Source organism: Eutrema salsugineum, unplaced genomic scaffold (assembly GCF_000478725.1).
Source record: "Eutrema salsugineum unplaced genomic scaffold, Eutsalg1_0 scaffold_6, whole genome shotgun sequence".
NCBI lineage: Eukaryota > Viridiplantae > Streptophyta > Magnoliopsida > Brassicales > Brassicaceae > Eutrema > Eutrema salsugineum.
In genome coordinates this window covers 3960024-3984938 of record NW_006256547.1, presented here as the reverse complement: position 1 = coordinate 3984938, position 24915 = coordinate 3960024, and the positions used below count along the sequence as shown (strand labels likewise).

The following is a 24915-nucleotide window of genomic DNA, read 5'->3' as shown; positions in this document are numbered from 1 at the left end:
TTCTAAAATATTCTTATAAAATTTGAAGGTTTATAGTTAAATTGTAGTCCAAAATTGGTCCTTCACTCCTACTTCATTTGTCCACTTTCTAGAAAACAATTTATGGCAAATGACTAAGCTTTTCTGATAAACCAATTAACAAAGATCAAGTTCAAACGTTATAACAATATCATCTGTATAACAGAATAAGATATAGCGATATGATATTTGTGCGATAAACGTGAATTTAAGCGGCCAGGACCATTAGATTAGTACCCAAGAGCCAAGAGCCCATTCTTTTTTATCACATTGTATCTTCATCCAAAATACTGTATATATATATATATTGCTGAAAGAATCGTATATTCTCGCGCTTAACATTTGCCTATTACAATTTCCAATAAGACAGAGACCATTACTATTTGTATCTTTGGCTTACATAGAAAATGAAAGCATATTAAAGAACAAATTTCCGGTTCGGAGGATTCGAACCTAAATTGCCCAACATAAAACATGATCAAAAAAGAAACCAAAAACTAAACAATTGATCGCGATTCGAGAGTGAGCATCACGCGCCTCCTTGAACACACACAATACATAAATTTCTCCGCCATTGCGTCATCACTAACATACGGTGGAAACAGAGCACAAAGAAATCCAAAACTTTCCGGCAATCAACACCGTTCACAAAAAAAGGAACAATCTTAGGGGAGATTAAGGTGAGATCAAAATCAGACGGTGCAGCCACAGAAGAGGAAGAAGAAACAGAGCATTGAGACCAACGCCACAGATTCAAAAGCCGTCACTACTTTCCATAAAACATCGTCGACCACGACGGACAAGAAACTCAGCTCCGGTCGACGCCAGCTCAGCCAGCGCCATCCCTCGTAACCACCGCCGGAAAACAACATCGGCTCAGATCCAGATGAACTGATATGGATCGGCCACCACCGGATTGCTGACGGCATTGGACCGAATCTTGATTCGACAAGCAGCCAAGTGAAGTGAGTTGTCTGTGTAGTTTCTAATGTTTATGTTAAGTGTCAAAGTTGTGGCTAATTGCGGAAAAAGGAAGCTTTTTTATGGCGGAAATGATGGGCAGAGAAACAGGGCGGAGATTAATCTAAAGTGGCGTTACATTTTTCATTTTTCGAGATGTGTGGCTGTGATTGGATATACATTGGAATCTATGGTTTTGAACCTTTTTTTTTAATTTCCGAAAAGAAAAGGAGATCAGTTCGCTCCATCATTGTGGCTAGTTGAAATGTGGGGAGTACTTAAAAAAGAATTTTTAAAACAAGTTTTATGTTTAACAAAAAAATACACATGTTAGGGGAACTAAACAATTTACAAAGATCATCCAAATATATTTTTGCTTTGTTTTATCTCTAAGAACATTTCTAATGAGAGTATTTTATTGGATATCTCGCCATTAGAGTATTGAAAAATAAAGTTTGAGAAAAGGTAAAAAAGTTGGATTTTATTTTAGAAATTTTGGAAAATCCATAAAATACTCTTGAAACACTTGAAGGTTTCTTTTTTTTAAAAAAAGAAAAAAATAATTTAAAAGACTACTATTAGTACTGTTGTCTAGGCCTTGACAAATTGTTGTCTGGGCTTTGACAAATTGTTGTCTGGGATCTGGAGCTCGAGAGGTTCGGTAACTCCGAACTGAAAACCGGACGTATAAAAATCCGAACCTAAGACCACACTCTCCTTTAGGGCATCATTATACCCCAAATGAGTTTCATAACAATATTTTATCACTAAACATAGATTAGGAAATATTCTTAAGAAACTTAATAGTTTTAATGGTGCATTGCTAAAATCGTATTGAGTTTCTTATAAAAAATTTTTTTTTGAATAAATATGTTTTATTTATGACAAATATAATTATTTGATAACAACATTCATAACATTAACACAATTGATAGAAAATTTTGATTATTAAATAAAACATATGATTATTAAAAAAAAACATAGGATAACTCAATTAATTGGATAACTTCCTCCAAAAGTTTGCCATATATGTTCAACCAAATCCAATTTCAATTGATGATGAATTTTACTATCCCGTACTCTTAGTCGAGCAGCCATCATATTAGGAACGTTTGATGGCATATTCGTAGAAAACGTATTATCGACACTACCACATTGGCTTCCTTCTCCTTGTTCGAAATCTGAAACATCAAGTAGATTGTATCTGTCTCTTTCGTCTTGTACTATCATATTGTGTAGTATGATGCAAGCTTTTAAAATCTTTCCGATTTTAGCCTTATCCCAAAAAAGAGCAGGATTTTTAACAATGGCAAATCGAGCTTGCAAAACCCCGAAAGCACGTTCCACATCTTTTCGGACAGACTCTTGACGTCGAGCAAAAGCACGTGCTTTTGCTCCTTGTGGAAGTGGAATTGATTGGATAAATGTTGCCCACTTTGGATAGATGCCATCTGTTAGATAGTATGCCAGATTATATTCTCTTCCGTTGACCGAGAAATTTACTTCCGGAGCTCGACCTTGTATGATATCATCAAAAACAGGTGAGCGATCAAGCACGTTTATATCGTTTAAGGTACCTGGAAGTCCAAAAAACGCATGCCATATCCACAGATCATATGATGCAACCGCCTCTAAAACAATTGTGGGTTTTCCTGAACCTCGTGAATATTGCCCTTTCCAAGCAGTAGGGCAATTCTTCTACTCCCAATGCATACAGTCGATGCTTCCTATCATTCCGGGAAATCCACGCTGCTCTCCCTTATTAAGTAAGCGTTGAAGATCTTCTTATGTGGGTCTTCTTAAGTACTCATCACCGAAGGAATTTATTATTCCATCAACAAAATGTTCCAGACATTTACGACTAGTACTCTCACCAAGTCGGAGATATTCGTCCACCGTGTCAGCTGCACTACCGTATGCCAAAAGACGACTAGCTGCTGTACACTTTTGAAGAGCGGAAAGACTAGACCTTTCGAGAGCATCTTTCTTCTGTTTAAAGTATGGAACTTCGTTGGAAAGTTTCTCCACAATATGCATGAACAAAGGTTTGTTCATCCTAAAACGGCGTCAGAAATAATTTGCAGGATATGTAGCATTCTCACTAAAAAAATCGTTCCATAATCGATTATGGCCTTCTTCGCGCTCTCTCTCGATGTAAGCTCGTTTTTTTCTTGACATGGGTGCCTCTTGATGATCTTCATACTGATTGCTCAGGTTTTCATAAGTTTGATCAAAAACGTTTTGGAAAGTTTGATTAAAAGAATCATAGAAATATTGATTAAAAGCATCATCAAGTGATCCTTCATTATTGTTATTGGATGATGAAGCCATAATAACAATAGAAATAGAAGAAGAAGAATAGAAGAAGAATAAGAATAGAAACAATTAAGCAAATAAGAAAAATATTTTGGAGAAGATGATATAGAGAACAACAATAAAAGAAGAAGACTAAAATATGTTTGTTTCCTCAAACTGTTTATTGCAATTATATAGACAAGCCTAGATAATTTTTTATATAATTTGTGGTGCTGGAATCCAACATGTGGTGTCAAATGACACAAAATAAAGAATAAAAAGACATGAACAACATGACAAAAAGCTTGTGACCGTTCTTTGTTTTCTTGTGCCCACCACCATTGCAATTATGTGCCGACCCAAACTCCTTTTGCTGTAAACCATTCCCTGAAATTAAAAGCCAATATGAACACGTAAAGGAAGCATGACCACACGTAAAATTATGCCCTTAAATTTAAAAATACTCAGAACTTTCAAATACATAAACAATCATTCTTAAACTTGTTAAAAAAACATAACCGATCATTCTTACACTTGTTAAAAAGTCTTAAAACAAATACTAAATTACACAACAACAAGTTCATAGGAAAAGCCATTATCAATACACAAGTAAAACAAACTTAAACAGAAATACATAAACTAACTTTTCGTTGTGCAGGGGAAGCTTCACCAGGGCTTGAAGGAACTGCTGTTGTGTCTTCGCCAAGGCTGAAGACACCATCGCCTTGACTGTTAAGTAACTGGACGAAGTTACCACTTTGCGAATATGGATGTGGTGAGTTGAAGTCCATTTTTGGTCGACGAAGTAAATGAGAAGAGAAGCAGAAATGAGAAGAAGGAAATGACAAGAAAAGCAGAAATGAGAATAAGGAAATGAGAAGACAAGTTGAAAGAAAGACTTGAAACAAAGACCTGAAAAGAAGAAGCAAAGTTGAAAAAAAGACTTGAAACAACAACTTGAAAAGAAGAAGCAAAGTTGAAGAAGCAAATAAGAAGGAGCAGACGAAGCAGCAAATGAGAAGCTGCAAGAAGTAAAAGCAGATGAAAAGCACCTGCTTTTATTACCGTGAAAGGGGAAAGAACATTCAAGCTCTCTCTAAACCACCGAGACATGACATCTAGCTAACCAACATTAACAATGCATTCAAGAGACAAGCCATTTATTATGCATTTACCAACATTCAAGTTCTCTCTAACCAAACAATTACCTAAGCCTAACTAAGCATTTATTACTAACCAAACAAATCACAACAACGATCAAACCTTAAAGTAAAACCAGAACAGATATGGTGTAACAGCTGTATCACCTTCTTCCCTCAGCAAGTGAATACCATGTGGTAAAGTCGTCATCTTCAAGACCAACATGTCGGAAAACGCTGTAGACCTGAAAAAAACTGCAGAGTTGCCAAACTAAGTCATATTTGTTCCAAATAAGAGCTGGTTAAGTGCTCTCAATGAAATTACCAATGAACTAACACATGAAAACGAATCTGTGACCAAAGATAGACAAGAATGATGGCCAAGTTCATATCCACAAGATTGATGGAGAACATATATGTGTATATCTGTTCAACTTCAAAGATCAAACCGAAATTTATACCAGAAGAAACACAGAAAGATACCAGAGAACTCCCAAATCAAACAAATCCTAGAGAATATTAAAACCCAAAACGATCAGGCGATCAAAAGAGAAAAATTGGTACCCGACGTTTCAAGGTGGTGGGATCATGCCTAGACCAGAACAAATCAAGGAGTGACTCATAGCTACAGTCTTTGCCAGACCATAAAAACATAGTCTTCGTCGTCTCTCTCATGCTCTCATTCGTCTCCTCTGCAAACACCATGGAATCATCACTCTCCAAATCTTCACCAAAATCAACGAAACTTCTTTCTGGTACACTCGTCTCCAAGTTCGAGTAGGTTCTATCTCTGATCGCCATCTGATTATTCGATTCCGGTAGACTCGTCTCCATGTTGTTGCTGATGGTTTGGGTTTTTACGAAAGTATTCATAGTTTGGACATCAGAGACGAAGAAGAGATCCAACATTTTACTGGAAATCAACTGAGCAATTTGGGTATTTATGAACCTAGACCAGAACAAATCCCGGTGCCGGAGCTTCGTCTTGGGGACCCTGTGCGATCGGAGAACATCGGATGTAATTTGGTGGAAAAGAGGATGCGTCGATGAAATTTGGTTCTTCGTCAACATCGGATGTATCGATGAAGGAGAGTGGTTTATTTGTTAAACCAATACTTTTATGTCACGTTGCAATAAGAAACACTCTTATTTGTTCTCAAATAAGGATTAAATTTTGCTCTTTACATTCATTTTTTTATTTTTTTATTTTTTTTAATTGCTTAAAAAACCAAATGAGTTACTGCGATATTGATGCTCTTAATCCTTTTGCTTTCCATGTTTCTTCTCGATTTGTCTCTTATGTCGACATTGTCCCTTAAACACAGCCTCCATCGCATAATCCAATCAATAAAGTTATTATAATAATATTCCAAACATTTTCCTATTTACAAGTTTGAACCACAATTTTGGGTACTATCTTCTCCCTTTGTTTTCTGTCGGATGAAATAATGAAACATTTTCAGCGCACTTAACAGTTAACAATCTTTATTATTCTTTGGTGGCAAACAACCTAAACATTAAAAAAACAAAATTATCCACATATATGAATATAAAACAATTAAAATTACGTGGAATGCTTTCACTAATTAATGCATTTTGTTGAATATGTTCACTATGCAAATGGTACCAAATAAATGGAGAAACGTGGATTTACATATTGCTCCCATTTTTTTTCCTTCGGTTCATTCCTAAGTGTTTATGAATAATTGTCTTTTGTATTATATTATTGTATATTACAACTTCATCGTACTGTTGGTCGGAATCATTTAAATAAAAACCGTAATTTTGGAATTTTAGTTTAAAAACTTGTTTTAAAAATTTTCAGGAAAAAAGAAAGAAAGAAAGAATAAGAACTTATAGATGATAAATCATATATTGTGTTGTCTACGTCATATCTTTCAAGCACTATGATCAAATATGACAAAGTTTGAAAGATACCTCAAGGCTCAAGTGTTTGACGGATCAGTTTTTTTTTTTCCAATTCATGGATTACATTTGGTCTTTTTGATATCTTGAAATCTTGAAGTCTTGAACAACATTGTCTGGTGTCATGGTTTTTAGTTAATTAACGATTCATTTAACCTAGAGTGATCCAACTAAATCAAGATTCAAGACCTATCCTTTACCTCCTACGTAAAAGCTTTTAGACATTTTAGCATACTGCTTGATAATAAAATGTAATAGTGCTAGTAGTCAAACAACTTAAACTATTTGGTCAATCTCAATTTTCCCACCATTATTATTTGATTCTTCACTTTTGAAATAATTTTTTTTTTATATATTTTTTAAAAAAAATATTTTTGGGAGAAAATTCTCCTATTTCGCTTTTCTTTCTCTCCGTGGGTCTGCAAAAGCCGAGCAATTCGGAGGGAAATCATTTGTTTATCAAAGTTCAAAATCCTTTACATTTTGTTCATAAAACAATAAATGTAATAACCCATAATTAGTGGAAAAACAATAATCAAGTTTTTTTAAACTAAAAATACTTATAATTTTATATTTCCAGATGTATCTGTCTCACTCACATCAAATAAGCCAAAATTCATTTATTCGAATTCATTGACTGCGTGTTAGCCCCCTTTACGTGTTTCTCTTTCTCTCTCTCCTCTGTCACGGAAGAAACTTAACATGAAAATTTGATCTTCTCGGACGATTTTTTTCCCGAGAAAATTTAACCCAGAGGACTACGCTTCTGTTGAACTCTCTTCCCTTTCTCAATTTCCACAGCAATTCGTAAAGTCGCCGTCTTTTTATCTCCTTTGCTGTTTTTTCTTCTTCTATATCCCTAATTGTCTGAAGATTTTTTTAAAACTATGATTCATTAAAAGTTCTTAAATGGTCAACTGTGTTTTCATAAGTTTGCTAATTATTTAAGATTTGTTCACATGCATGGAATATTTTTTTATTTTTGCTTGTTCTTCATTTCAGAGTTCTGAGATTTGATCTGGTGCTTGAAACAGATTCACAAATTTTATGAGAGATTCGAGAAAACCCTGATGTCAGATTCCGTCAGAACGACGGTGGATCCACTTCTGAGAGATTTGGATGAGAAGAAAGAGAGTTTCCGGCGGAACGTGGTGTCTATGGCGGCTGAGCTAAAGCAAGTGAGAGGCCGTTTGGTTTCTCAAGAACAATTCTTTGTTAAAGAAAGCCTTTGTAGAAAAGTAAAGTCCTTTTTTTATTCTCCGATTGATTCTTCCTTTTTGGTTGATGCTTTGGTGGGGTCAATTCAATTTTTGGGTTTCTGATTTTTATTTGTTTGTATCAGAGGAGAAATGATTTTTGTTTTTTGTTTCTTCTTGTCATTTGTTGTTTCCTTCAGGAAGCAGAGACAAAAGCTAAGAACATGGAAATGGAGATCTTTAAATTGCAGAAGAAATTGGAAGATAGAGATTGTCAGCTTGAAGCTTCAACTTCTGCTGCTGAAAAGGTTTAATTTTTACAGACCCTTTTGCTCTACAATATTAAGACTCCACATTTGATAATTATATCTGAAAAGTTTGGGGCTTTGAGAAATGTTGTTATATATATTGTACTGAAAAGTGTATGTGGTTTCAACTTTCTTAACTAATCATTAGACTTTGGTATCTATTAGATCATTGGCCCTTTAGGTCTTCAGTAAAAGTAGATGAAGCTGAGTGTGGAAAGTTTGACTGTGTTTAAATCTCGAGTATATAATAATAAATGTCTAGTGAAGCTTGACCTATTCAAAAAGATTTCTTTGAATGATTTTAGAATCTTAACTGGGTCAATGAAAAAAAGCTGATGTTTAGATAACAAGGGTCTCTAGTTTGGCCTGAAAAGTTATATTCTTGTGATGAAATGCACGAATTGGATCAGTTCGCATTTCTGAATGTAAAATCTGAGATGTGCAAATGGACAATAATACTGTTGTTAAAACGATGTTAAGTATCAATTACTATGCCAAAAAGTTCTTTCAATGCAACTCTAGAACCATTACTTTCTTGAGCACTCAATGCATTTATCACAACTCGGTGATCGATTGGTTTGCGTTGCTGTTTACCATTTTTTTTCTTCTGAATTTATTGACCGAGTTTGGATACTGTTGAACATAAGTTGGCTTTAGTCAGTTAATAACATAATCCAAGACTCCTTGAGGTAGTAGGGAATGCGTTATTCGTTCTAAGGATGTTATTCTTATGTGTGTTTAATCTTATTTTGGTAAAACAGTTTCTTGAAGAATTGGACGACCTGAGATTGCAGCTAGCTATAACAAAGGAAATTGCAGAAACAAGCGCTGCTTCTGCTGAATCCGCACAGCTTCAGTGCTCAAGGTTAACTGAGCAACTTGACGACAAAACACGTTCTCTAAGAGAACATGAAGACCGAGTGACTCAGCTCGGTCACCAGCTTGATGATCTGCAGAGAGATATAAGGACAAGAGAGTGTTCTCAGGAACAGCTGAGAGACGAATTCATGAGAATCGAACGTGAGATAACCGAAGCTGTTGCAAAGTCTGGGAAAGACACAGAATGTGAGCTCCGGAGACTTTTGGAAGAGGTTACTCCAAAGAACTTTGAGAGAATGAACAGGCTGTTGGGGGTAAAAGACGAGGAGATTGCAAAACTAAAAGATGAGATAAGGTTAATGTCAGCTCACTGGAAACTCAAAACTAAGGAACTTGAATCCCAGGTACAGGATCCATATCTCTGTCCTTATTCTTGTGTTCTGTTATTGTTGGATAGTTTCAATCTTTGACTGATAAATGACCATTTTTTCACCTTTGGAAAAAACCAGTTGGAGAAACAAAGAAGAACAGATCAAGAGTTGAAAAAGAAGGTACTGAAACTGGAGTTTTGTCTGCAAGAAGCTCGTAGCCAGACAAGAAAGCTACAGAGGGTAAAAATTCCAACATTTAGCTCTTGTTTATTTACAATGAGAAACAGAATGGTTTACTTTGATGTTTGATGAATGGAAACGCAGATGGGGGAGAGGCGAGACAAGGCGATAAAAGAGCTAAGAGATCAAATTACAGGAAAACAGTGGAATGAATCAGCGTCTGGGGAGAAACCAAACTTTTGGGATACTTCAGGATTCAAGATCGTCGTGTCTATGTCGATGTTGATATTAGTGATTGTCTCCAAAAGATGAGTCCTTATGTTTCTTTGATCTTGAACCATTATTTTTGCGTGTAAATGCCAGTAGTTGCAGATAGTGAGATAGAAGTAGATGATGTTGAATAATATTTACACTTTTGACTTTTGAGGTAAACAAAGAGAGATCTTACAGTTTTTATTTGCGTATTTGTCTAAAAAAAGATATGCCAACTTCCAATGGAAAAAAACAAAATATTTTTTCTCTCAAATGATACCACATTTTTTTCCCTTAGAATAATTCTAATTTTGGTATAAAAAAAAGTCTCGGCCATTGTATAGCCCTATTTCTCAGCCCAATTCTCAGCCCAATTCTCAGCCCAATAACGTAACCGCCATATGTTAATGTGTTTCGTATTTGCTAACTCATCATTTTTGGCAATCTGTTCAAAGTTTATTAAACTCAGGACTCTCTGCATCCATTTTCTATTTTCTGGGGAAATTGATTACGTTGTAAAAACCCTAATCCAGTATTGCTACAGAAATTTGTCGATTCTCGGGATTTTGAATTCATTGACGAGCTTCACTAGTAGCTTTTCGAAGATGGCGGCAAGAGATCAAGCAATCGCCATTAACGATGCTGTTCACAAGATTCAGCTGGCTATGCTCGACGGCATCACTGATCAGAAGCAGCTCTTCGCGGCGGGGACTTTGATGTCTCGATTAGACTACGAAGATGTCGTCACTGAACGCACTATCGCTAAGCTCTGCGGTTACCCTCTCTGCCGAGCATCACTCCCTTCCGATGTTTCTAGAAGGGGGAAATATCGGATATCGCTCAAGGAGCACAAGGTTTACGATCTACGAGAGACCAGAAAGTTTTGCTCGGCAGATTGTCTTATTAACAGCCGCGCGTTCTCGCGGACTTTGCAAGAGGCTCGTACCTCGGAGTTTGACACGGTGAAGCTCAATGGGATTCTGTGTTTGTTTGGTGATTCCAACGTGAATGATTCTTTGGATGTGAAAGAGGATTTAGGATTGTCTGAGCTTACGATTCGGGAGAGCACTGAAGTGAGAGGCGGAGAATCGTCTTTAGAGCAGTGGATGGGTCCTTCTAATGCCGTTGAAGGTTATGTTCCTTTCGATCGAAGTGCTAGCAAATCCAGAAATGGCAAACACGGTAAGTTTGATGATGACAACTATCCATTTGAGCAAATGTTTCAGTTTCCATAAGATAGAATTTGAACGGGAATTAAACTTCTTGGAAGAGAGAAGACGAACCTAACTGATGTTTATTAGTTCTAACTAGACGTGTTATCTGTATGATTTCTTTCCCAGGTTTCTATGTAGTTTGGTCTCTGTCTCTTGCTGCTTATAATATTAGCTTGGTTTTGGCAGATTTCAAGGCTACTCAAAAGAATCAAAAGAAGCACGAGGATCCGCCTTTGAGCGAGATGGATTTCACTAGCACAGTTATCATTTCTGATAAATATAGTGTTTCAAAAAAGCTTCCACCACAAAAACAAGCTTCTCCTGCAGGAGAATCTGAGGACGGCCAAGGGAAAACAATTCCGAAAGAACAAACTGCAGCTCCTCCCAGAAAAAAAATTTCGAGTAAGCACTAAGGAGCTGATAAGAGTAGTAGGACTTACGAGTTACGACCAAGATATCTCTAAGAAATGTAGCTGTATATGTTACTTATTCTTGCTTAAAGGTATTTAGCTGGTATCATGTTTGATTTTATTTATTCCTAGGGGAGCCTGAGATCTTGTGTTGGCTGTTAGCCCATTTTTGCTGATGTGTGAGGCAATAAATACCGTTGTCCATGCTCTCAGTTTATCTGGATGGTTTTGAATTCTACTGTGCATGTGCAGGGTTTCGTCTTGAAAAAGAAAGGGACAGGAAGAATTCTGGGTCTGAAGGGATCGATTTTGCAAGCTTTGGGTTTGATGGGATGGGTTGTGCGACCTCTGTTACAAATGATGATTACAGCGTTGAATATAGCGTGTCTAAGCAGCCACCGTGTTCAACAGAAGACCCTCTGGGTGGCCAATTGAAAGGTGATCTTCAGACTTTGGATGAGAAAAATGCTCTAACAGGATCCTCCTCTGGTTCTAATTCGAAGGGTTTGAGGACAAAACCAGAAAAATTGAGAAGGAAAGTTGTTGAATTCCATGCTGCTACTTGTACAGATGGTGACAAAATCGTTGCAGCTGAATCTTACGAGGGACTCAAAACCCATCAGGATGTGTGTTCTTCAAGTGAAACAGTGACTAAATCATGCCTTAAATTTTCTGGCTCTACGAAGCTTAATCGTTCAGTTACTTGGGCGGATCAGAATGATGGCCGTGGTGCTCTTTGTGAGGTTAGAAACAATGATATCAAAGCAGGTCTTAACCTGTCTTCTACTGATACAGAGGATGTCAATAGTGTATCACGCCTTGCGTTAGCAGAAGCCTGCGCAACGGCATTGACCCAGGCTGCCGAAGCTGTTTCTTCGGGAGATTTAGATGCAAGTGATGCCGGTAAGTCCATAGAAGGTGTTAATTATGCTATGGTACGCTTTATGTGTCCATACATTGTGGAGTGTAGACTTCCATAAGTTCCTGAATTTTGCACTTTGTCATGTATTATATATAGCTGCAAAAGCTGGAATCGTTTTGTTGCCAAGTACGCATCAACTAGATGAAGAGGTTTATGAGGAGGATGTCGAGGAGGAAATGGCTGAAGAGGAACCAACTCTTCTGAAGTGGCCAAATAAGCCCGGGATTCCAGATTCTGATGTGTTTGACCGTGATCAATCTTGGATTGATGGACCTCCAGAGGGCTTCAATCTAACCGTAAGTTTCTTGTAAGAATATATACAGACTCGCCCAATAGGAATTGGTGGAACTAATGTCACTGGTTCACTTCCTTCCTCAGTTATCAACTTTTGCTATTATGTGGGATTCACTGTTTGGCTGGGCATCATCGTCTTCTCTGGCATACATATATGGGAAGGATGAAGCAGCTCATGAGGAGTTTTTATCAGTTAACGGGAAGGAGTACCCCCGGAAGATTATCCTGGGAGAAGGGCTTTCCTCAGAGATCAAGGAGACAATTGCTGGGTGTCTTGCTAGAGCTTTACCTAAAGTTGCCACTGATCTCAGGCTTCCAATAGCGATATCCGAGTTGGAAAAAGGACTGGTAATGATGCTCTGAGCCTTTTTTATGATAAAATTTCATTGGATTACCAGTTATTGGTCTAACGAGGAAACTGCAGTTCTAGCTGAATTAGTGAGCTAATATTTCCATCTATCTTTGTCATACGTATTAAGTACCTTTAGAAAGAAAATTTTATTATATAAAGGACGGGATCATAATTGAAAATCCAAGCTCCTTACCAACTTCCACATGAGAATCTCATCTCAAACTTATGCATAGATGTGGTTGTGATATGTTGATGAGCAGGGAAGCTTGCTGGAGACAATGTCGTTGACAGGGGCAGTTCCGTCATTTAGGGTTGAACAATGGCGAGTGATTGTTCTTGTGTTCCTGGACGCGTTGTCTGTAACGCGTATTCCTCGGATTGCGCCTTATATATGCAACAGAAACAACAAGGTTAGTCATAGTTAAACTTGAAGATAATAAAGGTGAAATCAATCTGATAAGTTAATTTTGATATGTGGTTTGTGTTTGGTGAAAGGTTTTGGAAGGAAGTGGAATTGGAAATGAAGAGTATGAGACAATGAAGGATATTCTATTACCACTTGGCCGTATTCCTCAGTTTGCTATCCGAAGCGGGGCGTAGACAAAAACCTTTTGTTTAGGTTTTATTGGTAGAAAAAGAAAAGAACAACTGATGCCGATGTTATTATAAGAGAATATATGAAAAATCTGATGTCAGGCTTTGGCTTGCTTTTTGTTTTTACTTAGAACAAAGATTTGACGCATTTCAATTTTTTCCAATATGATGATATAATCCAATGGGTCAGGCTGAGACGCCGTGTTTGTTCCTTCTGTATATTTTTTTGCTTTCAATGAACTTTTCAAGCCGTGATTAATGAGTTGTAGTTGAATTGAAATTTCAAATTTTTCTGGACTCGGACTTGTCTTTAGTCTAAGATCTTTGATTATTGACGGTGCGTTCGTGAGTTTCTCTGTGCTATGCATGTGAGAATTATATTATGATGGACTAATTTTGTTTCGATTATTTACTTCTTTCTTTTGCATATATTTTCCATGGAAAATTTTGTTTCGATTTTCTAAGGTAGTAAAAAAGAACTTTTTTTTTTTTAAGAACTTGTAATTCAGTCCATTGTTTGTTGTTAAACCTTGTTTCACAATACATTCACATCTCGTCATCTCCCATTGTGTCTCTGGAAGAATTGTCTAAATATTTTATGTTCAACTTTATTTAATGTTTGTAGGGATAAAATCCAATAATTGGGTGAATTATTGGATTTTAGCTTACTAGATAGGGTCTCTCACCTTACAAAATAGGTCGTTGATTAGTTTGATTTTTCTTTTTTCTCTTTTCTTTTTCCTTTTCTTTTTTTCCCTCTCCGACACGTTTGACCCAACGGCCCATTTTCAGCTTGTGGTCTCCTTGGTATATTCTTGTACCCATATTCATTACACATGTAATTTACTCGGTCAGAAAATGATAATAATTGGACTTATATAAACTGCTATTGCATTGAGTGTTTTTCTGCTTAAAATTTCAAAGAAACATACGATGGTTCTTTTATTAGTCGCATTAAGATAATGGATTTTACGTGTATTTTCCACAATCCTTGTCTCTCTTTTGTTTTTTTTTTGTGAGTTGGGGAGTAAAAAGTTTGAATGGTCAAAAGAGTCAAAACTCAAAAAGAGGGAAAAAACTAAACCCAACGTAACTTTAAATAATCTTATTGCTAACCTCGAAGACTCCATTATTTGTTTTCATTCTACTGTCCAATGTTGTATCAGAGAGCCTATCAATATAACACTTTTAAATTAAAATAAATATAAAATGTCTCCAACGCATTATATAGCATACGCCTCACGAGAAGCCAGCTTTAGAGATTAGAGAGAAGAAACATAACAAAATAAAATAAAATAACTTCATAATTCGTCTCACCGAAAAAATAATAAAGTTGAGAGAAAGAGAGAGAGATTCATCATCAAACCCACAATCCCTCCCTTAATCGTACGGATCTCTTCCTATCTTAATTCTTCTATCTAAAGATCTTCTTCATCTTCCTCGATCTGGGACTTTTGGTTTTCATCGGTACGTTTAAAGATCTCTTTCTTCATTTTTTTGTTTTTCTCTTTTAATGCTGCTCATCTCAAATTCTGGGTCTCTGTTTCTTTTTGTAACTACCAAAATTTTAGGGGTCTAGCTCTAGATCTGCTTCTATGCAGTCTTATTCTTCATGAACTTTCTCCCCCCATTTTGATGGGCTGATTCCGGTGTATCTGCGTCTAGATCTTCTTACTTTGAATGCTATGGTCTTTTGAAAGTTGCAATTTTTATAGTAAACTTTTTATTCTTCTTTTGTTTTTTTCCTTCAAAACATTCCTATTAGGATTCTCTTCTTGTTGCTGTTATCTCTTGCATTTTTCTGGTATCTAGTGTTCTAAAATTGTCGTTAAAGCTTGTTTCTTTTTGCTTAATTCAAGTGTGCAAAAATAGTTTGCTTATCTGATCATTTGAGTATCTTTGTGTATGCTGTGTGAATTTTCCCAACTCTATTCAAAGTTTTAATTTTATGTGCTCTTTAAGCTTGAAAGAAGCTTTTTTTTTGTTCTCCGTTAAAAATGAATTTCGTCCAAGTGTTAATTTCGTTTTCTGCCATGAACTTATTAAACGACTGAGTTCTTTAGTAGATTGAACAAATTTCGACTCATCTCCATTTCCTCGGTTAGAACACTAATGTCAAAAATTGCTTCTTTGTTGTTTATTGCTGCAGGCTGCGTGTTTGATTCCGTCGAGAGCTTGAAGAGTGAGATACAGAAGGAAACTTTATTTTCTAGCCTGAAAATGGCATCCGTGGGCATAGCTCCTATCCCTGGGGCAAGAGACTCTACTGCGCAAGCTACTGGTGTTGATAAATTGCCTGAAGAAATGAATGACATGAAAATTCGAGACGATAAAGTAAGTTTTGATGCGTTCTATTATAAAGTTTCTGCTCATAATTTTGGTATGTTCATAGAAATCTAAATGGATTTTGATTGCTAGGAAATGGAAGCTACAGTGGTAGATGGCAATGGGACAGAGACTGGCCACATAATAGTGACTACTATCGGCGGAAGAAACGGCCAACCAAAACAGGTTTTTGCTTCTTTGCTTCAGCATAATTATGAAAAAACTGGTCTTCTTGATCTCTGAAGTTTTAGTTGAATCTTTACATTTTTTTCGTTTGATTTTGATTTTCTCAAAATGTGAATGCAGACGATCAGCTACATGGCCGAGCGAGTTGTTGGACACGGATCTTTTGGCGTTGTGTTCCAAGTGAGTTTTGTTCTTTTATCTCTCTCCCTTATGTAATAAATGATAATTATTCGATCAATTGGCTGAGTTTGGATTCCTTTTCTGTTTTTATATGATTCAGGCGAAATGTCTCGAGACAGGAGAAACTGTTGCAATAAAGAAAGTTCTACAAGATCGGAGGTACAAGAACCGTGAGCTACAAACCATGAGACTACTTGACCATCCGAATGTTGTGTCTCTGAAACATTGCTTCTTCTCAACCACTGAAAAAGACGAACTTTACCTCAATCTGGTTCTTGAATACGTCCCAGAGACAGTCCATCGTGTTATCAAACACTACAACAAACTCAACCAGCGAATGCCTCTCGTATACGTCAAACTTTACACTTATCAGGTATCATTTACTGCCTTTGTAATTGATTTTAGAGTTTCTGTAGATCACTTATCGGTTTCTTCTATGTTTGGCAGATTTTTAGGGCCTTATCTTACATTCACCGTTGTATTGGCGTGTGTCACCGTGACATAAAACCTCAAAACTTGTTGGTATGTAACTGAATTCATTGTTTGTCTCGCTATTCCAGAATTTCTTGTCTACTCTGTTTTGACACTTTTGCTAAATTGTTTTCCATCTATGATGAAACAGGTAAACCCACACACTCATCAAGTAAAACTTTGTGATTTTGGAAGTGCAAAAGTTTTGGTGCGTTCAATAAATCTCTTCTGTGTATATCTTTTATTATTCAGTCTTGTTGATCACTGTAGTAACTCCTGAAAACAGGTAAAAGGAGAACCAAACATCTCCTACATCTGCTCGAGGTATTACAGAGCACCAGAACTTATTTTTGGAGCAACCGAGTATACGACAGCCATTGATGTCTGGTCTGCGGGATGTGTTCTTGCTGAGCTCTTGCTTGGACAGGTAAAATGCAAGAAAAATCTAATTCAAACAATTCTGTTCTACACAAACTGGAATTCTGTGAATTGACAAAATCCAACATCCACTCATGGCAGCCATTGTTCCCTGGTGAGAGTGGTGTTGATCAACTTGTAGAGATTATCAAGGTATAAGCTTTGCACTTGTTCTCTTCAATAACAACTTCTTGTTTCCAATAATTTTGATATCAGATTTGATGTAAATGTTTTATGTTTTGCATTGTGTAGGTTTTGGGAACGCCTACTAGGGAAGAAATCAAGTGCATGAACCCTAATTACACTGAATTCAAATTTCCTCAGATTAAAGCTCATCCATGGCACAAGGTATAATTTGAACATTTACATTCATCAGATAAAACAACATGTTCACTGTTTTCAGTAGTAGTTACAGTCAGTTTGACATATCTTATCATTCACAGATTTTCCACAAACGCATGCCTCCGGAGGCTGTTGATTTGGTTTCAAGGCTTCTTCAATACTCTCCCAATCTACGATCTGCTGCTGTGAGTGTTACATTCTTCTGTGAAATCTTTTTTTTTTTTTTTTGTGTTATGGTCGTTGCATTTTCATTTATTATTTATCTGACGTTCATTTGCTTGAATTGTAAATATGGTGGTCATAGCTCGACACGTTGGTCCACCCATTCTTTGATGAGTTAAGAGATCCGAACGCGCGTCTGCCTAATGGACGTTTCCTTCCACCGCTTTTCAACTTCAAGCCTCACGGTACGCCATTTTCCTTTTCCTTTATCTTCTTTTAGCTCCAAAGTTATCTGTAAAAATTATTTCTTGTGGTTTTGGAAACTCTAGATATATAAAGGGTTGACTAACGTTGTCCTCTCATTGTTTGTGAAACAGAACTGAAAGGTGTGCCTGTGGAGATGGTTGGTAAGTTAGTACCTGAGCATGCGAGGAAGCAGTGTCCTTGGCTCGGTTTGTGATTTCCTCAAAAAAAACCCTAAAAATGTAGCACAAACACACCACTTCTATGAATTGCCTCTCTCTCTCTCTCTCTCTCTCTCTCTCTCTCTCTCTCTCTCTCTCACTGTATCCACAATATATACCCTTTGTTTGTTGTATGAGTAGAGCAAAAAAAAAGAGTTATTACTGTGGGTGGTTTATAATGTAATACCATCAAGTATGTTTAATCAAGAGACTGGTTACCTTGTGCGTTTTGAATCTTTCCTCAATCCCCAAATCATCATCGCCATTGCTGAACAATCCAAACCGAACTAAACCGGAAAACTATATATGTACGAGAAGAATCAAGAAGCCTTGCGCGTGCAAGTCACTTCCCAAACTTGGCTAAAAAGCTACACTTTTTATGCAAGTCGTCGTCGTCGTCGATCAACGGCGGTGATAAGATTAAGAGAAGATCATGCCGTCGGGAAAATATTACTGCGATTACTGCGAAAAGGAGTTTCAGGACACTCAAGTCGCTAGAAAACGCCATCTTCAGAGCAAACCTCATCTTCGAGCTAAGGCCCTTTGGTACAGCTCTTCTTCGGGTCTCTCTCTCTCTCTTTTCCCTCTCTCTGGTTTGCTTCATTTCTTATGAAACGATTTTTAACACTTTTTAAAACTCCTTAGATCTTAATCCACAAGTCTCCAATTTTGTGCCCAAGGGTGTATGCAATCGCTTCGTTACCTCGGTATGTCTCCAATCGATTTTGGATGGATATTTACACGATTTGTTCGTATTTGTTCGTCGATTCCTCTGTGTTTTTTCTCCCTCTGTTCATCTTCCTAGCAATTTCTGGATGTAAAGTCTTGCTTTTTTCGTTTATCTTACCCCAAGTTTACATTTTCCTTGTTTGTGGGTTTTGTACCAATTTGATTCTACCAAATACTTCATTGCGTGTATGTGTAATATCATCTTTGTATTCCTGTCTTTTCCGTTTAGATATGATCAAATCTAAACTCCATGTGGCTGTGTATTTTCTTAATGCGTTTTTGCAGAATTTTTGTCCATTCGGAGATTCTTGTAGATATATGCACCCCAGCAACATTCCAGGAGACACAGGTATGTCAAAACTTCAAAACCAGCTCTGTGATTTGGTCTCTTCTTAAAAACTCTAAAAGAAATCTCCATTATTACGCATTCTAGTTCATGTCTTGTGTTGCTTCCTCAAAAACTTCAGCCTTTGTTATACTAAACTCAAATGCAGGACTCACCAATAATACACAAACTCATGCTGGCTTGCCTAACCAACACATTGAAGGAGCTTTTCTAAATCGTATGCTTTCTTGTTTTTCTCAATCTTTAAGCATAATAACTAGTCAAACATATAGAAATCTGATGTTGTAAGTTTCAAAATTTGGTCCAAAAAAACAGGTGATTTCGTTAACGGGAGACAGGGAACAGGTTGGTTCGATCTTCCGCCATCTCTGAAACCGCCTCCTGAGCAAGGCTATCCACAGCTTCCCTCCATCGACTGGGGCTAGAACTACTACTCTTTCTATATTTTGCTCAGATTCAACTTTGATCTGTAAACAGAGGCGGACCCATGCCTAATAATACAGGGTCAAGTACATTTTTAATTTTCATGTTTAACATTTTGTAATATATCAAAACGTTAGTATGTTTCGTTGCATTGTATCCACTTAAATGCTATTCAAGTTGTTTTGGTTATTGGAGTTTGGATAAATCGCGAAACGAGATTTTCCTATTATAGTGATAGGGGGATAGGCCTAATAGGAGAAATCATGGAAGAATCTGTTTGAATTTAGAAGAGGAAGAACACTAAAATCTTCCCAATTTCCATGGTCGTCGATTATTTTGCTTTTTTGGACAAAGACAAGACTTGTTAACTTCAAAGCTATGCCAAGTCAGAGCTGAGTGTATTCGATTTGATGGGACCCACTATTCGGTAGGTTGGGTCAAAGGTTCAGAGTTCTAAGACGTTTAGGAACATGCACCTGAGATTGGGAATCATTCAATCTTAACAAGGACCAAAATTATCATCAAGTTTACTTAAAATTGATATGTCTTCAAATGTTTCATATATTTGCTATAAACGTTTCTCATATTTCCAGTTTTAAATGTTTTAGACAATCTGTTGAAAAAGTCTCCGGTTGAAACATTTGCTTTAAACGTTTTAAACATTTCCAGTTTTAAATGTTTCCAAATGTATTACATCATTATAACAATGTTGCCCATTTAGAGGTTTTGAGTGAGCCAAAAAAGGCATTTTTAGCTTTTGAGACGCACTAAGATTGAAGGAGAGCTCTCAACCAAAATGATTGTTTTATTCGATTCACTTATAAACGTAACAAATTAGGAATTTATGAAGACCATCGTGACATCCATCCACGAACCAACAACAGTGAATAGTGCCACTGTTACTTTATTACCGACCTTGTAACGTTTTAGGAGACATGTAAAAGGGAGATTTGAACAGGCTATTCGAGCAAAGGAAATAGAACAAAGCTTAGTTCTTCTCATACATCATTACCGTATAAGAAGTTTATAGCTGAGGAGAGACAGAAAGTGAGAGAGAGACAGAGACAACTTCACTTCTTCCAATCTCATGAAAGCTTCATGGTACCTAAACCATGATAACTTTCAGGATGATTCATTCGCCCAAAAAGCTTGTTGCCCTGGTGAACATTATAATACATTAGTATTACACAATTTACACTTAGTCATGTTGCTTTAGAGGCAAGTGTTCTAAAAAATGGGACAATATGGGACATTATATTCCAACGATGATAGCTGAGAAATTAGAATGATCAGGTTTACTGTAAAGAAAAGACTATTCAACTAACAAAATAATTTACCTTAATCAACCAGATAGAGACGTGCATCTGAATCCTTCTCTCACAAGTTCATTAACTGCGTCCCTGAGCCTATGATAATCCTCAGGTTTATTGTAAACTTGAAACGAAATGCGCACATATCCAGCGATCGCATCAATCTCTCCTTCCCCAGGTGGTCTAAAGTAGATCGGAGTCTCAACTCTGAACCTTTCTCTCAAAAGGGTTCTAAGCTTCAAAGCATCTGAATCACTCGACACTCCTAAGCACACAGGCAATCCAACCATGACCATACTCGCGCACATCTCAGGAGGACAACCAAGCTGAGTCCCCCATGACTTAACCAGCATTTGACCCATCTCAACCACAGACTCATGATTCCTCTTCTTGATCCCATCAATCCCACCTTCAAACCGGTTCACAAACTCCAAGATCGAAGGCACAACCAACTGAGCACTATAATCTCTAGTCCCAACCCAAGAGCTCTCAATGGCCAAACCATTCCCATACTCATTCGACACAACGGGATGATGCAAATCAGCAGCACAACCATTCTTCGATTTCCTACAATACAAGAAAGCAACAGAAGGCGGCGCGAAAAACCACTTGTGAAGATTGCTCGTGTAGAAATCAGCACCAATCTCCTTCATGTCAACATCAACACAGCCAATCCCATGAGCAGCATCAACAAACACCTGGTCAACACCTTCTTCTCTGCATATTTTCACAAGCTCTTTGATTGGAATCACAACGCTCGGCATAGAAGTCACGTGATCGATCAAAGCTAACCTAACCCTCCTACCATTCGCCTTCCCTGACTCTAAAGCTTTCCTAAACCGGCCGACGATTTCGTCAGCCGAGATAACCGGGAATGGTAACAGTACCTCGATGACCTGACCTCCGGAGCGTGTGACGTACGCTTCGACTGATTTCTTAACGGAGCCATACGCGTAGTGAAGCATAACCACCGCGTCGCCTTTCTCGAACCGTCCTTCGCGGAAGGCCCAGGCGGTTTGCTGGAGAACAATCGCGGCTGCTGTGGTTGCGTTATCGACGATTGAGACCTCGTCTTCGTGTTCGGCGTTGATGAGTCGCTTGATTACGGCTCTGGATTCGGAGATTTTGGGCTTGAGTTCGTCGAAATAGAATCGATCCGGCTGGCGGAGGAATCGGAGCTGCCAATCTCGCTGGAGAGCGAGGATTGAGGAAGGACAGCAACCGAAGCTGCCGTTGTTAACACGCGCGAAGTCCGGATCGTGATGAGAAAACTCTGATTCGATCTCAGAGGGAGAAATGAAATTCGACGATTGTTGTGGAGGGGAGATTTTGGGGCGTTTGGAGAAATCGGAAACAGATTCGACGCCGTTGGAGGAGGAATATCTTTTAGTGTGACGGTGGAGATAAGAAGCGGCAGCCTCTTCCGGCGGAGACAGAGACGCCATGGATTTTGACGAAAGAGAGCTTTCGAGTAATCAAAAATAAAAGATGAAGAAATGGCTGCTTTCATTAAATTTTTTTTAAAGAGGATAAAGACAAGTGGTGAAAGTGCGGTGCCACAACGACATGGGAAAATGGGCAAAAAAAAAAAAAAAGCATTTTGTTGTGTAGCCACCCAAATATCACGTGACTGGCACGTGACAAGGAAGATATCACCTACCAAAGAAACTTCACTCACGTGTTAAATGGTCTTAAAAGAGCAAGTTTAGAAGAACATCTTCCATTAATGTGGTGGTAAAGAGACAAAGATGAACTAAAATTACTTTTTAACGGTCAGATTCTATATATAGCCAAAAGAATCTATATGATTAACAAACAAATTGAAGACAGTGTTGTTGCCCATAAATGGTATGTGTTCTGTTTTAGTTTGTGAATGGAAGAAACATAAAGTACAATATTCCTGATCATGATGTAAGACCTTAATCTTCGTCACTATCGTTGCCAAAAACCGATGCAATCGCTACTTTAGGCTTCTTGATACTGCTCGTAGGTTGGCTCTACAAAGATATCGAAGAAGATAGTTTCAGTGATCAGTGGACTAACCGGTCCTAGCCCGTAAATGGAGAGCGTGACAAGGTAGAGTATATAAAGCTCATAGATACCTTTGATGTACTGCCGCTTTTTGAAGAAAAGCCAAACTTCAATGTTTTCCTTTGATCTTGAACAGCAAGTGGTTGCGCAACCGTGGTCTTAGCTAGTGATGAAAGTTGGACATTCTCTAAGTCTTCTTGCTGATTCTGTTGCAACTGCTGTTGTTTACGAGCATCAGCCCTAAGAAGTCAAAATAATCAAACTGGGGTTAAGTCTTAAACGCGTATACAATCTTTGTAAAAGGAACAGAAGCTAAAAGAAGAGTCGTAGCACATTTTAGTCATCTCCCTCTCTTGACGCTGCAGCTCTCGCTTCTTCCTATCATCGCGGCTGCTAGTACCGTGCATTTCTTTCATTTCTTTGAATCTCTGCGTAATGCCGACAAATTGGTGTCTTAGTGATGGAATAGCTATTAAAAAAAGAAACAAGAAACAAGGGATTTAAAGAGTATTTGTTCACCTTCTTGTGGTTGTGATCGTATGAGCTCAAGTGACCTTCAAACTCCATCACCGTTCTATACTGTTTGCTGCAGAGTTCACAATAGAAGACTTTACGTATCTCTTTTACATCGCTCTGGATCTTCTGCTCACGTTCTGCTAGGACCTGGATTGTCATAATTGGCACGAAGCGGGCAGTAGAAAGCCACCAACCAGGTAATAAAAAAACTGCACACTTTTTTTCTTTCCCCTTTACGACATTACAAGTCCCATCTGCTCTTTTGTGTATCGAGTTTTCAGAAAGCTAAAGGCATCGTTTCCGAGTATGTTTTGAGCGCATACCTCCCGTTTCTTTGCGATTTCCTCTGTCTCCTCGATCTCAATATCAAGTTTCTTCCGCTGGATGTTTTCCTCTGCAGTGAAATAATCATCTTCTTCTTGTTTTCCTAAACCGAGTCTTCGATCCCTGATACCGGATTTGATGGGCTCCGTTATGCCTAAGTAGTAAAATAAACAAAAAAAAACAACACAAATGATCAACGTTGAGGAAGTTCTATAAAACACTCTATAATAACCAGTTGTATCCTGGATTCAAGCCAACACAGACCTTGCTCTTGCTTTCCGAGACCTTTTCCTTTCCAACCCATTTTCTGAAGAAGACGAAACCCAACATTTGATGATGATATCATTGTGTCCAGTGATGCTTGCTCCACATCCTCCCTGTGTGTGATTGGCAATCGAAACTCTTCTGCCAGCTCCTCAATGAAAGACTCTTGATTCATCTATACGAGCTCAAGGCAACAATGTTTATAAGCAAAGACCAAAACACAAAGACTTCAGTTAAAAGAAACCAGTGTTGGATTTGTGAATTGACCTGATCCTTCTCATAAATCCGTTTCTCTCTGCTACTTGCTTCCGTCTTACTTTCACGCCTCCTAATATCCATTCCGCTATTCGACTCTAAACTCAATTTACTGTATTAAGGCCCACGAAATTAGGGTTTCTGTGTTATTACAATCAAATCGATGCTAACTAGATACGATTGAATCCCTAAATAGTTTAGGTGAAGGTTCTATAAGATCGAGAATTAGGGTTTCTCAATCTATGTGCTTTAAGATCGGAACAAGAAAAGAGGGGAAAATTACGTCTAGACACGAAGCAGGGAGGTGAAAGCACTATTTGATCAAAGGGGAAAATTGAAGAAGCTTACCTGAGAGAGAGAGAAGCGGGGAAGAGCGAGGAAGAAGAAGAACAATGGACGCTTAAGTTTTTTTTTTTGGTTTTAATAGGCCCGGAACTTCTGAGGATTGGGCCCAAAACAAACCAGTTTGAAAAAAAAATTGAACATGATAATGAAAAAAAAAAAAAATCTATCATCGTTAGTTCATTACATTACGAAATTTTTCGAACAACTAAATAACAAAAAAATAAAAATTATAGGGGTGTCAACAAAAAAGACAATAAAAGCCGTACAAGTAATGAAAAGGGTAAAAAAAGGAAAGGTTTCTGGCACAAGTTAAGGATTACCCATTCTGTTTCCTATAATATAGTTGCATTTTTTTTTTTTTGCTAAAGTATAAACTGCAATTTCTTCTGATGTTTATTATAAAAATATTAAAAGGTTGAAATTTTCATTAGTTCATAGGCTTAGGCATGATAAAAAGATGAGTGACTTACTGACTTTTATAATGGCTCATAATGGTGGTAGTGAGCTTAATGGATAACTCTTACTTTCAAACATATACTATCTTTAGAGTATGCCAAAAAAGGTAAAAACTATAG

The 24915-nt window shown here is 37.5% G+C and overlaps 7 protein-coding genes across 8 annotated transcripts; 4 read left to right on the top strand and 3 right to left on the bottom strand.

The window, feature by feature from the left end:
• Positions 1 to 334: 334 nt before the first annotated feature.
• On the bottom strand, positions 335 to 1108 carry LOC18012624. Its single transcript, XM_024151695.1, has one exon. The coding sequence runs from the start codon at positions 945 to 947 to the stop codon at positions 711 to 713; it is 237 nt and encodes a 78-aa protein (XP_024007463.1). The 5' UTR covers positions 948 to 1108; the 3' UTR covers positions 335 to 710.
• A 5862-nt stretch (positions 1109 to 6970) lies between these two features.
• On the top strand, positions 6971 to 9668 carry LOC18012623 (nuclear envelope-associated protein 2). Its single transcript, XM_006394845.2, has 6 exons — positions 6971 to 7145; positions 7373 to 7576; positions 7735 to 7842; positions 8604 to 9065; positions 9171 to 9272; positions 9357 to 9668. Exons 2-6 carry the CDS (start codon positions 7409 to 7411, stop codon positions 9522 to 9524), a joined length of 1008 nt encoding a protein of 335 aa, XP_006394907.1. The 5' UTR covers positions 6971 to 7145; positions 7373 to 7408; the 3' UTR covers positions 9525 to 9668.
• Positions 9669 to 9917: 249 nt separating this feature from the next.
• On the top strand, positions 9918 to 13460 carry LOC18011499 (putative RNA polymerase II subunit B1 CTD phosphatase RPAP2 homolog). 2 transcript variants are annotated; one of them, XM_006394844.2, is made up of 7 exons: positions 9918 to 10646; positions 10865 to 11080; positions 11341 to 11991; positions 12107 to 12306; positions 12389 to 12652; positions 12917 to 13066; positions 13152 to 13460. In XM_006394844.2, exons 1-7 carry the CDS (start codon positions 10070 to 10072, stop codon positions 13254 to 13256), a joined length of 2163 nt encoding a protein of 720 aa, XP_006394906.1. In that variant the 5' UTR covers positions 9918 to 10069; the 3' UTR covers positions 13257 to 13460. The 2 variants fall into 2 exon arrangements, with proteins under 2 accessions (XP_006394906.1, XP_024007465.1); XM_024151697.1 differs by lacking the exon at positions 9918 to 10646 and having other exon boundaries at positions 10921 to 11180.
• A 1022-nt stretch (positions 13461 to 14482) lies between these two features.
• On the top strand, positions 14483 to 17810 carry LOC18012864 (shaggy-related protein kinase alpha). Its single transcript, XM_006394843.2, has 13 exons — positions 14483 to 14717; positions 15400 to 15584; positions 15669 to 15761; positions 15882 to 15941; positions 16042 to 16314; positions 16389 to 16463; positions 16564 to 16620; positions 16699 to 16839; positions 16932 to 16982; positions 17082 to 17177; positions 17273 to 17356; positions 17476 to 17578; positions 17711 to 17810. The coding sequence occupies exons 2-13, from the start codon at positions 15471 to 15473 to the stop codon at positions 17791 to 17793; spliced, it is 1230 nt and encodes a 409-aa protein (XP_006394905.1). The 5' UTR covers positions 14483 to 14717; positions 15400 to 15470; the 3' UTR covers positions 17794 to 17810.
• Positions 17811 to 18111: 301 nt separating this feature from the next.
• LOC18012863 (zinc finger CCCH domain-containing protein 3) lies at positions 18112 to 19484 on the top strand. The gene is made up of 5 exons (XM_006394842.2): positions 18112 to 18360; positions 18443 to 18504; positions 18812 to 18875; positions 19021 to 19089; positions 19188 to 19484. The coding sequence occupies exons 1-5, from the start codon at positions 18231 to 18233 to the stop codon at positions 19295 to 19297; spliced, it is 435 nt and encodes a 144-aa protein (XP_006394904.1). The 5' UTR covers positions 18112 to 18230; the 3' UTR covers positions 19298 to 19484.
• A 598-nt stretch (positions 19485 to 20082) lies between these two features.
• Positions 20083 to 22089, bottom strand: LOC18012930 (probable L-cysteine desulfhydrase, chloroplastic). Its single transcript, XM_006394841.2, has 2 exons — positions 20633 to 22089; positions 20083 to 20452 (listed from the first exon to the last, which is right to left on the bottom strand). The coding sequence occupies exon 1, from the start codon at positions 22048 to 22050 to the stop codon at positions 20638 to 20640; it is 1413 nt and encodes a 470-aa protein (XP_006394903.1). The 5' UTR covers positions 22051 to 22089; the 3' UTR covers positions 20083 to 20452; positions 20633 to 20637.
• A 253-nt stretch (positions 22090 to 22342) lies between these two features.
• On the bottom strand, positions 22343 to 24383 carry LOC18012929 (G patch domain-containing protein 8). The gene is made up of 8 exons (XM_006394840.2): positions 24344 to 24383; positions 24008 to 24107; positions 23741 to 23915; positions 23476 to 23630; positions 23156 to 23299; positions 22970 to 23064; positions 22708 to 22876; positions 22343 to 22602 (listed from the first exon to the last, which is right to left on the bottom strand). Exons 2-8 carry the CDS (start codon positions 24077 to 24079, stop codon positions 22525 to 22527), a joined length of 888 nt encoding a protein of 295 aa, XP_006394902.1. The 5' UTR covers positions 24080 to 24107; positions 24344 to 24383; the 3' UTR covers positions 22343 to 22524.
• Positions 24384 to 24915: the final 532 nt, after the last annotated feature.